This window comes from Phocoena phocoena, chromosome 16, assembly GCF_963924675.1.
Source record: "Phocoena phocoena chromosome 16, mPhoPho1.1, whole genome shotgun sequence".
NCBI lineage: Eukaryota > Metazoa > Chordata > Mammalia > Artiodactyla > Phocoenidae > Phocoena > Phocoena phocoena.
Genome location: NC_089234.1, coordinates 81,107,971 through 81,126,566, shown reverse-complemented (window position 1 = coordinate 81,126,566; position 18,596 = coordinate 81,107,971). Strand labels below are relative to the sequence as shown.

The 18,596-nt window shown below is 41.9% G+C and overlaps 1 protein-coding gene across 3 annotated transcripts in view; it reads right to left on the bottom strand.

Moving 5' to 3' along the window:
- Positions 1-4,585: 4,585 nt before the first annotated feature.
- Positions 4,586-18,596, bottom strand: part of EGLN1 (egl-9 family hypoxia inducible factor 1) — a 58,186-nt gene continuing 44,175 nt past the window's right edge. For 2 of the 3 annotated variants that reach the window (XM_065894067.1, XM_065894066.1), the window contains 4 exons: positions 14,574-14,693; positions 9,505-9,641; positions 6,835-6,902; positions 4,586-5,807 (listed from right to left, as the gene is read on the bottom strand). In XM_065894067.1, coding sequence (XP_065750139.1) covers positions 5,743-5,807; positions 6,835-6,902; positions 9,505-9,641; positions 14,574-14,693 — 390 coding nt within the window. In that variant the 3' untranslated portion in view covers positions 4,586-5,742. Of the gene's footprint in view, positions 5,808-6,834; positions 6,903-9,504; positions 9,642-14,573; positions 14,694-18,596 lie in introns of those variants that run through there. The other variant, XM_065894068.1, reaches the window with a different exon arrangement.

The following is an 18,596-nucleotide window of genomic DNA, read 5'->3' as shown; positions in this document are numbered from 1 at the left end:
GCCCTGTGTTCTTGCCCTGTGTACTGCCACAGCTAGGCCCCCTGCCCTTGTCCCTTTACCATATAGTTTCCACCTGACTCTGCCTTCACAGGAATTCTGATGCCGGCTCTAGTTTCCCATGAGCTGAACTTTTTTCTGTGTCTCACGGTTATGCTGCAGGTACAGGTTATAGGTGACTTTGTTGGGAAGATAGTGAAAGAGATTCAGATTTAGGCAGCAACTACTATTCCTTGGAAAACCAGAAGCTCAAGTACTCCCCCCCTTAAATATGAACACACAAGCAAGAACTATCAGACCTGGAAGGAAAGCTTCTAACCTGACAGACAAAAATGAAATCAAACAGAAAACAACGTTCAATCCTGTATCTGTTCAACAGAATAGGTTTTTCTACATTTAAAAAATTTAGAGAACATAAAAGAGAGCTCTTGAAAATTAAAAACGTGAGAGCAGACATGAAACCCTTGCGGGCAGAACTGAAAAAGACACGTCTCCTCGGTAAAGGACAAAGACGCAGAGGAAGCAGACGACAGCAGCTGGCTCAAACCTGAGGTGCACTGTCTGAACGACACGGGTTCAGAAAGAGCAGAGAGGGTGGAGGGGAGAAACAATTTAAGAAAATGTCCCCGAATGTACGGCACGGATTTACAGTTTGCAAACCTAGCGTATTGGTGGAGAACGGGTGACTGTAAAACGGTGGAGCCCTGGGGACAAAGAATTATTCCGTGAGCGTCCACAGAGGAAAAGCAGATGACATGTAAAGAGTTAGAAACAGGAACGGCTTCAGATTTCTCAGCATCCACACTGCAACTTAGAACCTGGAGAGTGCCTTCAAAATTCTGAAGGATAATTATTTCCAAGCTAGATTTCTAAACTCAGGCAAGTTACCAATTAAATGTGAGGGTCAAGAAAAAAAAAAGACATTGGTCTCAGGAAACTGAGCTCTCACATACTCTTTCACAGAACGCGTTGAAGCCCAGGCCCACCAGATTGAGGAAGTAAACCAAGACGGAGGAAGACATGGGACCCAGGAAATGGGAGACCCAACGGAGAGTGGTGATAGGATCTCCAGAACAAGGTGGAAGGAGGTCTAGGGAAGGCAGCTGTGCGCCAGGTACAAAGGGCAACCACTCCGGGTTCCTGCAGCTTAGACGCCACAGGGGAAAACAAAAGATCAAGCAAGACATAAAGAAAAAAGTAAACTGGGAAAGTCATCATGGTTTATTCTGCGTCTCACCTTTGAATTAGCACAAATATATATATATATATATATATATTTATATATTTATATATATATTTCCCCCCCCCCCGCGGCTGCGCCGCGCGGCATGCAGGATCCTAGTTCCCCAACCAGGCATCGAACCCGTGCCCCCTGCAGTGGAAGCGCAGAGTCCTAACCACTGGATCACCAGGGAAGGACCGCCAGGGAAGTCCCAGATAGTCTAACATTAATGTGACCTAAGTTACAATGTAATTATGTAAGAAGATCGGGGAGGTGTGGCAGGGGCAGTGGAGGAGGGCTGGAGAGACACCTGTATTACCTTCCATGTGGGGAAGTTAGGAGATAAATGTCGGGCAATGAAGAATCAAGAATGTAGCGACGCGGCCTTCCCTGATGGCGCAGTGGTTGAGAGTCCGCCTGCCGATGCAGGGGACGCGGGTTCGTGCCCCGGTCCGTGAAGATCCCACATGCCGCGGAGCGGCTGGGCCCGTGAGCCATGGCCGCTGGGCCTGCGCGTCCGGAGCCTGTGCTCCGCAACGGGAGAGGCCACGACAGTGAGAGGCCCGTGTACCGCAAAAAAAAAAAAAAACAAGAATGTAGCGATGCAACTGTATTAAGAACCGGGCACACACCCAAAGAATCACTTAGAAGAGGTGAAATCTTTTCTCAGGAGGACACAAGGGGCTGTTTTCCTTAACAACCCCTACAGAACAAGCTGACTTAGCTACGTGTGCATTTATACCTTTGACTTAGTAAACTGTAAAGGCATTTTATAGAAAAGCATAGAAATGTAACAATTTTGGCAGAAGAAGGCCTAATCTCAATGAAAGAGAGGTCTCATCCAGTAACTCCCTATCCAGTAACCTCTACAACACCTGTTCAGAGCGCAGAAATTATCCATTTGATAAGAAGAGCTTTAGCCGCCTGCAGCTGTGTAGGCTCTCCCTGTCTTATGAACTGGTTTATATTTAAGTGTTTTCTACTTGTAAAACTCTTCCCGGCTCATGAGGCCCCGCCCTTTATACATATCATTGGTCCAATGGTCCGTCCTTGAGCACTGCCATGTTTCAGGTGAAATTTACTTGCTGGTCAACATCATGAGAAGACTCTGCCTTAAAATCAACGGCAGAATCTGGAGAACGCATTCCTGGCATTAAGACGTCTGAAAACCTATTCTTGAAGCAGTGGAGACTGGGTACTTCTGAAAGTCCATGTACAATTATATTATCAAATATATGGTATAAATACATATAATTGCCATCCACAACCGAGATACGCTCTCATCCTTGAACCCTGTGTGTCTTGGGAATAATGTGTGTTTCATTTAGGTCACACACGACTCTTAAGACTGGAGCTACTGTGCTTGTTTTCAGGTGAAAAGGGCTCCGAAGATCACGCAACTAAGTGGCTGAGCCAGAACTAAGCAGATTTGTCAATCCCGGCTGTGCTCTTTTACCACACTACCAAATTGAATTAAGTCTTCGTCCCTAGCTCATCTGCCCTCTCCTTTAATCCACGCAGCTATATTTCAGCACAACCGTCCAAATGCCCTAGGATAGGTTGGGATATAACAAAAACACCATACCGAAAGATATTTTAAATAAGAGATACATGAACTTGCATATTGACCTCATACTGTGAGAGCTCGTCAGTTTCTTGCATACACACATAGGACACCTGTGACGGTCAGCGATAGAACCTAGTGGCCCTTCCTTTTTGCAGCAGAGGGGCGACACAGATATGCTCGACAGCGTAAAAATCCTAGTAAAAGGGCAAGAATCCAAATGTTGAGAATCCAGCCAGAGGTCACGGAGCCCGTGGACCCAGTTCAGCTACTCCCAGGATGTTGCTGAAATTGTCTGACGCCCGTGTTTACTGTTCTCTCTCTTCCCCCTGTTATCATGTATAAAAAGCAATACCAAACGCTCTGGACCGAACCAGGGATGTGTGATAGAAAAGCACATTATCTGACGGAAGGGCCCATTAAGAAAGTCAGTGTATGATAAAGGATTAAAAAAAAAACAAGACAGGCGGAAATAAGCATAATTTTTTCAAGAACATTTATACATCTTTTTAATTAGATTAGCTTTACAAGCATCTTGAGAGCTTTTTCATAATGAAACGCCGCTTCTCAAATTACATGACTTTATAGTCTATCTGTAGATGAATCCTCAAATTCTTTGCCTGCTGTGGATAAAGGTCTGTGTTTTAATGGCTGGTTAATATGGTGAATGAAAACAGCATTAGAAGCTTTATCTTTAACCAGGATTAAACACATATAGGCCACAAAAAGTTTTAAGTTTTGTTTTATATAGAGTCCTGCTTGGTGACAAGTTAACGGTCCCACTAACATGAAATGAACAGATTTTAAATGGATATTAAAGGAATGGCTATCCCGATTTCTCAATCCTTTCACAACAATCTCCAAGAACTTATATAAACTTTTCCAAAAACAAAAAAACACAAAAAACCAAAACTTAAAACCTGTCTGGTGAGCAAAACCCACAGGTAGTAGAATCTGACACTTTGCACAACTGCAGAGAAACACATCTGAATGACACAGGGGCTCCCAGATTAAAAGGCTGTTGCTGTACACCTTCACAGACAAGCCTCCCATCCACATCATACGATTTCTACTAGACCTAAAAATAACAGCGCTTTTTGAGTTGTGGCCTCAGGCAGCGCACTGCACCGCAGGCCAGGTGGCAAAGACAACTTGCGCTCGGGGAGTGTGGAGGGCAGGGGGCAGAGGCACTTACTGTCGAGACGCTCCGCTGTATTCTATGGAACTAGGAGAGGAAGCGGAACGAAACTGCATGCGGGCGAGGAAAAACAACAGTCAACTGTAATTGTCTCCTGCAAGTTCTCCGGAAGTGAGATCACAATACTGACTATTCAATCCCACCCTAAGTCCACACTGTCAGTTCACTAAACAATTTTTTTTTCATGTTTTACATGAACAATAGCAATCTTTTAATAAAAATTACTGAGCTTTCCATAGAAAAGGTCTCTAATTGAGTACAAACTATACAGATGCTAAAACTGTCATAGGTTGAAATATACAGAAATATTTCTGTACACTCACATTATTTTGGCAAAGAAAATTAAGGATAGAGATAGAAAACTGAAGTGGGCAAAGGTCTTGCACCCATAATTCACGCAAAATACAGATACCACCCTTAGGGCTTTGCTGAAGAGCCTGGGAAACTGAAGTCTAAGACCCCATCCTAATTCAGGTGTTAAATAACAGAAGTCTGGGAGGCCTTGTGTGATTTTGTAGTATTCCCTCTTTTTTTCCTGAAAAGTGAAAAAGCAAACTCATGAAACGTAGAAGTATCTGTTTTTCTGCTTTTTTGTGTTTGTAAACTAAACATCCATCTTTCGGTGCTGACGAAGAGCGTCATGTCTGGGGAGTGTGTCAGCAGTGGTCTGAGGCGTCACTCACATTAAGTCTCTACCAACACCGTTCAGTCTGAATGCGCACAGTCTCCCCTTGACGCTACCCAACAGGAACGAGGTGCTGATCTGCTGACCAGATGGGCACAGGAGTAGGAAGAAAACGTTAACAGCAAAATTGAAAGTACAATCAACTTGACGGGAAGCAAAAGGAAAAGTCTTAGGAAAGGGGACAGTATCTTCTACATCTATAGGATATATATACCTGAAAGCATAAGAAAGCCCTTCATCTTGGGAACTTGATGCTGAGGATAACCTCAAGTTCATTTAGTGCCAGTCACTTTAGTTTTTTTTAAATGTAACTTAAAAGATAAAACCTTTTTACTGTGTATTTTTTTCTTATAAAGCATGAACTAAAAGTTATTGGTAGTAAACGGTGATGGTTTTACTGTTATGTTTCACTACTAACAATGTCAGGAAAACAACAGCAGCAATTTTTAAGAGTCCAAATTAGTGTAAGACAGGACACAGAACAATCGGATTTTTCAGCTGGTGATTAAAGTGCTCCTTTTCTTATTTTAAGTAAAAAGAAAATTAAAGTAATCATTAGTCACTGGCAACAATCATTATAAGAGGCCTCTTAGGGCAAAATTTAATAGTACGAAGAGGTTTACAAAAATAGATTGATGCTATTTTGGGGAATAATACTGTAATTTTTTTCTCAATTCAGTTTTGATAAATTGTACCTGATCATATAAAAAATTACTTCAAATTCAAACTTGACTATATAAAAAAGGGAGAGATGAAATGAAGTCAGCTAGATGACAGATCTGGCAAAATATAAGAATGAAAAAATTCTACCTAGGGCACTTATTTCATGTCCAGATGTAAATACCACTTTCAGCTGATAACTTATATTCCTCCCAATCACAGGTTTGGAGTCAATCATGCAGTACAAAGCCACACAGTCAAAATCTTCATTTTGATGCAACACAAAAAAGTTGTTTGTTTCCTTAAATTGCCAACTGGTGGTCTATTTTCTTTGTCCCATTTATTCGTATTCACAAGTTAACAAACAGCGTCAATAATTACTGCAGATGAAGTGGGGTATTGCTGGATCAAAGGCTCTATAAGACGTCTTTACTGATTGAATCGGAAGGTTTATTGAGTTCAACCCTCACACCTTTTTCACCTGCAAGGTAAAAAAAAACATTCATTCATTCAGTAAGCACCAGAGTACTGCTTCCCACTAAGTTCCTCACAGTACGCACAGCGTTTCAGCTTTGCAAACACACATCATCTGAAAATGATCACGCTTGCACTTCCAAAAGTTACCCTCGGGACTGTATTACGAGGCATGCACAGACGCTGAACTAGTAAACCCTCAAAGGGAAAAATCATTCTCTACACAGAGAGAATGATTTTTGTCTCCTTTTATTTGAAAAGCAAATCAAACTGCTGTAAGAGCACAGCGTGTTCAGCATCACTGAAAGCACACTACTAGGCTTCTGTCACAAATAAAATTTTAAAAATACACAGAAAAGGCGTGAACATTCACCTTTCAGAGTTTTATAAAAGGCTGATGTGGGATTATCAACGGGCTCATGAATATACAGCTAGTTAGATCAGTAATATGAACGCACTTGAGCAGGTTTGTGGAGATACAAGGTAGGGTTAAAGACAAGACAGGTCAGTGGTCCATCCGATGGAAACCTCAGACCCAACGGCTCCAGGAGATAACCCGTAACCGGGGGTGACCTATGGACGCCACTGGCAGACGTGGACTCCACATGCCTGTCTGCTTTACTGATTTCAGCATGTCAATTCATCCCCTTTGTATTAATTTTCTTCATGTCCACATTTTACACGGCAGACCTGGAGTACTCTTCAGAGCACGTACATCTAACACGGAAAGGATATTATTACCTTTCCTCTGCGGGGAGAATGAGAGGAAGCCAGCCTGTGACTGAAAAGGATTATCACAGAAAAACTCAGCTTGGACTCAAATGATTTTCCCAGACCTCTTTGTCTCAAACTTTCCTCATCTTTGGGCAATTGTGACGGTTCAAGATAACAATGAAGATGACTTAAGAGCCGCCCTCTTAAATAGGGGAATTAAGAATCAGACGGAAACAAGGAGCCAGTCTTCTGGCTCACGGAAAGCCCTGCCTGGCTGCGGGGTCTCTTCCTTCCGGTGTACCCTGGCCCCAGATGTTTACCTGTTAGATATTTTACTTTAGCTCGTGCTCTCTCATCTGCATCAAAATACCAAACAGTTATTGCGTACCTAAAAGAAAATTCAGAATAGGGTAAGAATGATCACACTGGGGAAAACAAAGCGTATTCTGTTGCAAAGGTCTACTAAAACTTGTAACGCCAAAATAATGCCTAACTTGGGGTGACATCAGATGATAAGGGAGCGGAGCAACAACCCACTCACTTAACCAGTAGTCCCAGTGCTCAGGAGTATGGCAGAGAGCCAGGAGTTGCTAAAATTTATGTTGCAGAGTTGACGAGTTTTTATGACTTTCTTAACACCTACTTAACCTACTTGATTATCTGTTTTGCAAGCCCACAGCAGATCAGAAACAGACAGTAAGAAGGTAAGAGTGGCTGTTACAGAAAAAGCACGCTATCAATAGCACAAGTTCTAAAAGAAAAGCAGAGAAACAGAGAAGGACTCAAGGCCAGGGGCCCTGTAGAGCAAGGGAGGGCTAAGTCTCCACCACTTCTGAGGACATCACTACACACATACCGGCAAAGAATCGTGATGGGGGTTTACAATTTTACAACCTGGAGTCATCAAGAAACTTAAATTATGCTAAGAATGTTTTAGGATTTTTATCAAAGCAATTATACTACGTTTTGTTTCATTTTTCTGAAAATTTCATCACTCACTTGGAGTATCTCATTTCACAAATACTGAAGAATCTCTGGTTTATTAAATACCACTTAGTTACAGCTTTCGGTACCAATAACGTGGGAAATGTGCACACACCACAGGACGTGGAAGCACGCTGCACGTGACCAGCGCCTGAGTAGGACGCAGCCATCGATCGGTCAGAGTGTCCTGCGGCTTCTGGCCAGTGTTCGCTGGGGGCAAAGCAACACTGATCAAATGAGGAGCCAGCAAACGTGGCAGAACTAAATCCTGTAACGCGGTGGAAGCAACGAGTCAAAGGCAGAGGAGAGTGGAGGCTGGGAGTCTGGGCAGCGGGGGAGGCCGAAGCCCCAGGCCACTCAGCTGCAGCTCCGGGTCTGGCCTCCCGGCTTCCAGAGCTCCAGCCCCTCCCCTACCACGCAGCCTCTTCTGTCCTGTCGGCGGCCGTGGCAACAGGGAAGGTGCACAGACAAACACTTTGGTACGTCTTCCACACCTGCCCTACACTTTCAGTTACTTAGTCATCAGAGTTCTAACACCTGCCCCAAGGCCTTCCCAGAAGACAGCTGTAGAGTAGCAGGCGTGGCTCTGCCTCCCCTGCCTCTCCCTCCAGCCATCTGTTTAGAGGCCCCTCGTCCCCACGTCCCCCTCTGCTGGGACTTCCACAGTCGCCCCCGCTCCCGGCAGAGGCCGACGCTGCCCTACTCCCCGCTCCCCTCACTCCAGGCCCAGTGGCGATTCCAATTCAACAGCCCTGTCTCCCTCCTGCAAACCCCTGGAGCACTCCCTAATCGTCTTGGCATCTATTTACCACCTAAAATGTCGGTTCTGTCTTCATCTAGAAAGGCTACAGCCACACCGTATTCGAGATTCCATAAAAAGCAAGGTCTGTGAAGCGGTCTCTAGGGCAGAGACGGGCACCGGGGGGACGGGAGGCGAGGCGGGGATTCAGGACGGCGTGCCGTGTGATGTGACGGGACCCCCGGCCTCCACCCAGGGATTCTTTTGGCCGCTAGCCACACCGCTCAGCCGGCACTCGCTATGATGAATTACGGCTGAGGCAACATGGCTCGGAGAGAAGCCAGAAGGAGGGACAGGTGACAAAGTCTTCAGAGCTTGAACCTCATCAAATGCTGGCCCGTCTCTAACATCATTATCAAGAGGCAGCTCTTCTCCCAGTGTATCTAAGGGATCTAGGCAAATGCATGCCAGTGATTCACTACTGTAAGGTTCAAAGTCCCTTCTATAATGAAAAATAGGTATTTAAAAAGTAGCACTTTTTCCCCCAAATATTCATTTTGATAACAATGTCTGTAACATCTTCCATTTTAATAGTCTAAACATTTTAATTGGGTCATGGTTAATGGTAAAAAGAAATGTTTTTAAGAATACGTTAAACATAATAGGTTTAGAAAACTAAACTTTGTAGGAAGAGAGTGTAACGTAGAAAATAACGCAGAGGAGCGCGTAACAAGCCTAACAGACGCTTACTGTTAAAGCTGAAGGGTGATCTTTCTAACATTAACTCCCAAATACCTCTTCTCCACTTGTCTTTGCTCTACTCTTCTTCCTCTGTATTTCTGCTCTCTGGTTATGTGTTTTTCTCTCTTCTGTATCGTTTTTCTACGTCATCCCTCTGCCCCCCACCCCTGCCGGACCACCTTTAACAAAGTTGCCCTTTCCCTTCTCTATCTAATCTTTATTCCCCAAGTGAATACTCTCACCAGATCCGAGAACAGATCACAGTTAAGGGAAGACGGGAGCCCCGTGCTCCCCTGACTGACCCCAGACATGGAGTGGCTGTGCAAAGAGACTCACAAGCGCTTGGTACCAACTGTGAATCAATCTTACAGAATTATTCCAATTAAACAGTTACGACCGAGGCCCTCTGGTAAAGGCAGGTGAAGAGCAGGAAAGTACGCGTTAGAAAATGTCCATGTTCACCCCAGCCACCCCCTCCCATCCTACATGCTCTTGACCACTTCTTCCCGAAGGGGAGGAGTACTACCTTGTAGCGTATGCTGGCTGCACTTCATGAGGGTTGCGACGGTCGGACCAGAAAAACAGCAGTCTATCAAACCTGGGTTCAATGTCGGCAAACTGGGCCTTGCCTTCCGGGAAAATTCGAAGTATACCTCCACTTACCTAGGAAAAGGGCCAAATGTGTAAGCGTGAGTGACCAAGAATGCTACAAAATTAAATTTAGGGGGGGAAAGACCAATTCAGGATATCCGAAGTCTTAAATCAATTATTCACAAACATATCTCGGCTAACGAGGTGGGAAGGTGAGCCGAGATTTCAAGTACATGCGCCAATCAATACAAGGAAACATTCGTTCCTTCTTTTAGAGAATTTTGTAGATACTTGATGAGACAGATGTATATGATCTGAACTCAAAAGTCTTAAAATGACACCTGAAAGCCTGAAAAAGTAGTAAGCATTTCTTATTTATGTATGGTGATGACCTGCTTACCCTACTCTTAAAAATGTATCCGTATCTAGTCATGTTGACTAAATTACTACAAATGGTTTAAGTATGTCAAAGAACTAGCTCTTTGCCCTTGCCAAATCTAATGCCTCTTATTTAAGGAACTCACTAAATCAGTAGCAAGTGTCATTTATCATCAGCGCTGCAGTCATTATTAGAAACTGTAGCTCTCCCTCCCCAGACTGGGCCTGACACATCGATGACTCCCTGCCTATACAACTGGACTCCCTTCACAAAGGATCATTACTATTTACCCCAGCAAAGATCCTTCTCTGTTTGGACCAGATGGACTCACCTATTCATTCCAATACTGACTGGATGTCTATTGTTCTGGGCCCTGTCCTGGGCCCTGGGTGCAGAGTAGGAAATAATTCAGACAGATGTGGTCCTTGTGGTAATTATAATCTGGGTCGGGGGGAGTAAAGCGAGGTAAACCCGACCCAAGTGAGTAGCTCTTCACCCTTGGAAAACTCAACTCCTAACAGGTAGACTCTTAAACTGAAAGGCACATTGATACTTGATCAAGACACCGTGGAGGCTGGGCCTATTCCTCGGTTCCACTACAGCCAGAGAAGCTGTTTACAGGCTCACTGTCAAGTAAGGTAGATTCAAGCTACCCGGTTCCCTTGCCTTCCTTCCTCAGGTTCCAGCATTGTTCCGAGCGACTGCCAAAGCACTCATGCAGACATCTTTTAAAGGAGCTCTAGACTGTGACCGAGAACATGCCTCTTTTCTCTCCCCCTGCCCTCCGCCCTTTCACTGGAGTCACCGGGAATACCACAGGCCATCTGCTGAAAATGTTCAGAAACATGTAGTTGAAGCTACCAGTCTTCCTCTGGGAAACTTTCCCTGATCCCTGAATTAGGCGGGCTCCCACGTGCTCCCACAGCAATCTGTCCTGCACTTGGCAGCGCCAACTGTAATCGTCCGTCTACTGATCTGTACCCTCCACTCCAGCCCAAGCTCTAGGAGGGATAGTTCTATTCCTGCTGTTTCCAGCACCCAGAACAACTTCTGCCACAGCGTACATATTCAGTGCAATCTTGCAGTGAAAGTTTTCAGTTTTACATATAAAAATACTGAAGATTTTTTTCTGCTTATACGCTAATTTAAAAACAACGTATTAATGACCTTGGACAGGTCATATAAAAATTATAAGATCAGCCTAGAAAGAACCTAGATTCTAACAAAATGTAAAATTTAAGAGTTGATCAAACATATTCCTAGTTTTCTAGATACAAAATCGGAAAAAAAATTTAAATTCTAACCAAATTTATAGCAATTTGTTTTGTGCATTGGGCTCAAGGTGAATTACCAAATTTATGTCTCTATTTCAAACTTTAAAAGCTATAACAAAAAACCATGTTTGTTGACATAATGCCTCAAAATATACTTAGCAGTAAAACTTACCTCTACTTTGAACTTGGAGTAGAACAGAGGAAATTCTTTTTTTCTTCCCAGAAAAGTAACATTTTTTACTTTTAACTACTTGTCACACTTCTATAATACTTTCTATTCTTGCATTTGTTTTGTTACTTGCTCTTTTTTTTTTAATTCTAAACTTTATTCATTTTATTGAGGTATAGTTGATTTACAATATTGTGTTAGTTTTAGATGTACAGCAGAGTGATTCGGTTATACACATGTGTGCATATCTATATTCTTTCTTAAAAATTCTTGCCGATTATAGTTTATTACAAGATATCGGATACGGTTCCCTGTGCTATATAGTAAATCCTTGTTTCCCTATTCTATATACAGCAGTGTGCACCTGTTAATCCCATACTCCCAATTTATCCCTCCCCCCTTCCCCTTTGGTAACCATAAGTTTGTTTTCTATGTCTGAGTCTGTTTCTATTTTGTAAATAAGTTCATTTGTAATATTCTTTAGATTCTACATGTAAGTGATACCATATAATATTTGTCTTTCTCTGTCTGACTTACTTCACTTAGCATGATAATCTCTAGGTCCATCCATGTGGCTGCCAATGGCATTATTTTGTTCTTTTTTGTACCTGAGTAGTATTCCATTGTCTATAGGTACTGCATCTTCTTTATCCACTCCTCTGTTGATAGACCCTTAGGTTGCTTCCATGCCTTGGCTATTGTAAGTAGTGCCGCTATGAACACTGGGGTGCATGTATCTTTTTGAATTACAGCTTTCGTCTTTTCCAGATACCTGCCCAGGAGTGGGATTGCTGGATCATATGGTAACTCTTTTTAATTTTTTAAGGAACCTCCATACTGTTCTCCATAGTGGCTGCACCAATTTACATTCCCACCAACAGTGCAAGAGGGTTCCCTTTTCTCCACACCCTCTCCAGCATTTATTATTTGTAGACTTTATGATGATGGCCATTCTGACCGTTCTGTGAGGTGTTACCTCATTGTACTTTTGACTTGCGTTTCTCTGATAATTAGTAATGTTGAGCATCTTTTCCTGTGTCTGTTGGCCATCTGCATGTCTTCTTTGGAGAAATGTCTACTTAGTTCTTCTGCCATTTTCTGGTTGGGTTGTTTGTTTGTTTTGTTATTGAATTGTATGAGCTGTTTGTACATTCTGGAAATTAAGCCTTTGTCGGTCGCACTGTTTGCAAATATTTTCTCCCAGCGCACAGGCTGTCTTTTCTTTTTGTTTATGGTTTCCCTTGCTGTGCAAAAGCTTTTAAGTTTGATTAGGTCCCATTTGTTTATTTTTGCTTTTGTTTCTATTGCCTTGGGAGACCGACCTAAGAAAAACATTGGTACGATTTATGTCGGAGGATGTTTTGCCTGTGTTCTCTTCTTGGAGTTTTATGCTGTCATGTCTTATATTTAAGTCTTTAAGCCATTTTGAGTCTATTTTTGCGCATGGTGTGAAGGTGTGTTCTAACTTCACTGATTTACACGCGGCTGTCCAACTTTCCCAGCACCACGTGCTAAAGAGACTGTCTTTTCTCCACTGCATATTCTTGCCTGCTCTGTCAAAGATTAACTGACCGTAGATGTGTGGGTTTGTTTCTGGGCTCTCTATTCTGTTTCACCAATCCATATGTCTGTTTCTGTGCCAACACCACGCTCTTTTGAGTACCCTAGCTTTGGAGTATAGTCTGAAGTCTGGGAGGGCTGTGCCTCCAGCTTTGTTCTTTTTCCTCAGGATCACTTTGGCAATTCTGGTTTTTTTGTGATTCTATATGAATTTTAGGATGATCTGTTCTAGTTATGTGAAAAATGTCATGGCTAATCTGATGGGGATTTCATTAAATCTGTAGACTGCTTTGGGTTATATGGCCATATTTTAACTATATTAATTCTTCCAATCCAAAAGCATGGAATATCTTCCCTTTTCCTTGCATCACCTTTGATTTCCTTTATCAGTGTCTTATAGTTCTCAGCATATAAGACCTTTACCTCCTTGGTTAGATTTATTCCTAGATATATTCTTTTTATGATGTGATTTTAAACAGAATATTTTTTACTTTCTCTTTCTGGTATTTCATTGTTAGTGTAAAGAAATGCAACAGATTTTTGTATATTAATCTTGTATCCTGCTACCTTGCTGAATTCATTTATCAGTTCTAACAGTTTCTGTGTGGAATCTTTAGGGTTTTCTACATAGAGTATCAAGGACAGAGGAAATTCCTTAAATCAGTATATGATATGGAAAGATGACTGGATCACCGTGAGCATACTCTAAGTTTTAGGATTTGCTTTTAGAACAGGACTAAGTTTTTGTACATTTAAGACCTCGTGATTTCCATTTATGTGTGTATGCGTGTGGTGGAAGAAGGTGTTTTAAAGGTTATTTGATTTTTTTTAAATTACCTTGGCTACACAAGTGTGTTCACTCTCTGAAAATCCACTGGGCTATACATTATGTTCACTTTTCTATTTAAATATTTTGCTTCATTACATGTAGGTAAAAAGAGATTTTTTACAAAAATCAACCAAAAATTAGTTTATACAACCTCCAGTGCAATAATACATGACACACTTCTAAAGTTTAAATCACTTAAACTTAAGTGAAACTCAGGCTGACGTTAAGGGAATAAATATTTGCAACATGAGAAATTGGATACGCTACACATTCTAACTGGTTTTACAGGATTTTTCAGTACCGATAAACTAGCTTTTCATAATCCGGGGACAAAGAAATCCTGCCTCCAATATCCCATAGCCCAGTGCCAGACAACACCTCTGCAACAATGCAAAGCACGAAATGCAGGCGCTAAAGAGCAAGTAACTCTTCATAATCATAATACATAATCTCCCGCAAAAGTCATGATAAAACGAACACTCTCAGAAGTGTTTTTATAGAAACTACTAGAAGGGATATTATTTTAATAAAAGATACTTTTGTTAAAGTTAGATTTTGGATATGAATGTTTCAACATCCGAAATAAAGGAATCTACTTTTTGAGCTCTATTAGGATCTGTTTCATGTTAACGAAGATCCACTCCTAATACCTGAGTGAAACATACCTAAGGAGAGATGTTTAACTGTTCCACGTTTTAAAGACAGTCTCACCTATGAGGAGTATGAATCTTAACACTACTTGTGAGGAAAAAATACCTGTAAGAAAAAAAAAATGCTCAATGAGGTGGCATACCTTGGCATCCCAGTCTTTATTAAGATAATATATACATGTCACACATCTTCCATCTCCATTTGGATTATCGACATGACGTACATAACCCGTTCCGTTGCCTGGATAACAAGCAACCATGGCCTGTAATAATAATAATAATAATAATAATAATAAATTTTAAAGTCCACGTATGAATAAAAAGGGAAAACAGCTTACAGCAAAGATCTCTGATTTTTGGCTACTCTGACTTAAGCTTAAATTCTTTCTCTAATAAAAATCATGTTTGTAAATAGAAGAGGTAAAAATCTTCTATGTTGACATTAAGAAAAAACACAGGGTAGGCTGGTGAACAATGCAAAGTGTGGTGAATTCTGCCTCACAGTGATGGGAAAAGCTGATGTGGAAGGATCGGAAAGCCTGCAGGACCCTCTTTCGTGATCCGTCACTCATGCCGATAATCAAGATCAGGTGGGCTTTGTCCTGCTCCATGGGAGATGGCCACCCTCCCTGAGCTCGCCACAGAACACCTGCGTTACCGTCCGACAGTCACACACATCCTCTGATACCATCTCTGAGTGGTACCAATTTGGATAGGCACAATTTAGAAGATCAACTCCAAACACTAACTCATTTAATGTCAGTGATTTTTTAAAAAAGGCTAAATGACAAATTAGCATGTGACGAACCCCTCTTCAAATCAGAAAGTCATTTTTTCACTCAGATTATAACAAGATGTAGTTCAGAAGACGATTGGGTTTAAGCATGAAGGCGTAAGAGAGGCTCAAAATAAAAAGCACCAAATAACTTGCATGTCCTAGAAATGTAGTGCATTATAATGAAGTGAAATCAGTAAGGGTAATTTTTTTAAAATCTCAGGAATTACGAAGAAAACAAAAACAAAGATGCTCAAGATTACCAGTTATTCTTGAAATTCTTTATTTCTCTAATTTCTCCACGTGTTAAAGTTAATGGGTAAGTATTAATGTCAATGAATTAGTATAGTCATCAAACAGTAATTAAATTACATCATTATTTAAGATAAATGGCAAATGCTAATTTTTAAAATTCCTAAGTGAACAAATAACTCTGTTCTATCTCTGAGGGACTAGAAAGCATTTTAAACCTGAATGCTTAAAAAAAAAAAAATCACATTTTCATAGACACCTGGACCTACTGCTCTTTATAAGAAGAATTTTTGGTGAAGATTACTTATGTCTCTATTTTTCGTAATTCTAGACAGACTTTAAACCCCTCTTCTTGTGACCTGAGGTTGTAATAAGAGGGAGAATGACATGTTTCTTGCATTTAATAATGCTCAATAAAAGATAAACCCAATTTCCTTGTCATTAGCTGCAAAGGAAAGGCATATGTAGCGGACCTTGAACATTAACTATAAAAAGGTACTAATTTAATAATGCAACTAATCCATATATGATTAATCGAGACAATTATGGTAAATTACTTGATACATTCTTATCAACAAAAAAGAAGGAAAAAAAAAGAAAAGAGAAGAAAAATCAACCTGAACTCTTCCCTAAGGAGTTCTCATCTCAAGAAAGTTTACTCAGGCCTCCCTCTGACTATCTGGTTTTTAACCTCAGCATTTCTCGTGTAAGAACAAACGGGAAAATCTTTCTTCGATCATCCACCCCACCCCACCCCACCCCACCCCTCCATTTAACAAACACCTCTTGAGCACCTACTATGTACATGAAAGGGCCTGGGGCTAAAATGATGAACAAAGTCTCTTGCTTTCATTTATTATGGAACTCAGCATAGTGGGGTAAATAATCAACAAACAAACATATATAACGTGATGTTAGGTAGCGATGATTTTCTTCATACCTTATGAAAAGATAACACATTATTGACTGGGGGATTTTTGCAGAAACTAACGTCTGTGGCGTTAATACATCTCCGGTCAATAATGTGTTAAGTTGAAGGATACAGAAAATGACAGAACGATACTCTGACCGCTCTGAGGATCTAACACTGAGCAGAGATGAAAGGAAGGGAGTGGCGAGTCGCGTGTCCGTGTGCGGGGTGAGCACGTCCGGCAGAGGGCCCACGGGCACGGAGGCAGCAGTGGCGTGGCAGGCGGAGGGCAGCAGCAGGACAGCTGCAGGAAAAGGAGCGAGGGCAGAGGATGGTCGGAGGGGGTCCAGCAGGCCATGGTGAGGACTCTGGATACTGCTCTAAAAGTGACAGGAGGCCAATGGAGGACACATCTGATTAATGTGTGAAGGTGGTCAGTTTAGACTCTGTATGAATAAAAAATAACAACTGCAATACCCTCAACGTCACCCACTACCTAACATTCACTGGACGTTTACTATTTGCCAAGCGGTACTCTAAGTAATTTACGTATAATAACTTATCTGACACAACTGTATGAGGTAACTAGTACCGTCCTCCTCCTCGTCATTTACCTGTTAAGGAAACTGAGGCCCAGAAAGGTTAACTCATGTTCTTAATGACATACGACAGCTGACCCAGGTATGAATGCAGGCAGTCTGGTTTAAGAACCCGTGTAACTGACCACTGTACTAGACTGTGGTGTGTGTGCTGGGGGACTGGGGGTGGATAGTGAAAAAGAAGACTGCTAATTGGCTACTGCAGTTTGTTTCTAGGAGAAAAACAAAAAAGAAGCTGACCAGGGTGGCAAGGTGGGATGTATTCTGAAGACAGAAAAGCAACATGATGTGCTCAGGGACCGGAAGCGGAGAGTAGGGAAGAGACAAGGATGACTGCAGGTTTCGTTTCAGCCTGTGTAACTGAATGAATGGAGCTAACTATTTACCAAGACGGAAACACTAGGTGAAAGAGTGGTTTTAGTAACATGCACAGGGTAGGAAAGGAGTTTCTCAGCAACAGTCACGATGAGCCAGACATCCCAGAGTGGAACAGAATTGAAGACACCAGGATTATGCCTCAAGATGGGACCTGTTTGTGTCAGTCACTTCTACTCCGCTTTCCTTAGGGTTACTGGAGGTACCTGGGGGTGGCCCCCGGTAGCGGGGGGTCCAGTGAAATGAGAAGAGGCCAAACATTTGTTTGGTCTTGCCCCAGCCTTCAACTAAGGGCAGCATTTATCTGTGTCCTTTGAATTCCAAGTGAGACTTTTGGAAAAAATAAAAGATGCAATAAAAGCTTTAAACAATTGTATTAATTAAATTTTGCAATCCCTGATATAGCTCACTCACGCCCACCTAAATGTATTATCTGAGGTGCCATTACCACTTTAGCCTGGCCTGCTGTTCCCTAGATCCCTTTAGCTCTGCTCTGGTGGCAGGGACGCTACCAAATGTAGAGAAAGGAAGGAAGGAGAAGGGGATCAGTGATACACAGGGCCTGCATTTTATCTGCCAGCTTGACCTGTCAATACCAGCCGCAGGAAAGGCAGTAGTACGTTAGGACAACTGTAAAAGGATAAAATGCAAACCACCAGCGTAACCCAGCGAACTAGACGGCCTATCAATAATTACAGCTAACTGCGGGTGGCTATAAAATAAGAGTGATGTGTGAAGGAGAAGGAAGCAAGGCGACCCTGACCCCAGAGCACAGACAAGCCGTTCCGTGCCTATAACTAGAGACTCTAAGAGGAAAAGGGAGAGCCAAGCATACCCAGAAAGAGCAGATCGCCACGGAAAAACCTGAGACCCGAAAGAGCCACACTCCTAGAGGTTCTGGGGAAAGATAAATTTTGTAGGAAACATGCAAAGATTTGGAAGGGTCATAAATTCATTCAAGTATCTGTGTGGCCTAAAAATGACACAGTGAAACAGCACTTAGCAATTCATGTGTGTCCTGAGACTCCTCCCCACTTGGATTTTAGAAAACATAAAAAGGTATTTCTATAACATCTCATGAAATCTGGAAGCTGTTATCTTTAAAGTAAGTATTCATATTTAAATAAAGTTATCCTTAGCTATGGTTTGGATTATCAAAATTTAAAGTTCCTTAAATGTAACATAGTGCTTCCAGGTTTGAAATAATATTTACACTTTACGTCTTAACTGGTAATTTTGTTTTCCTGGTATATAT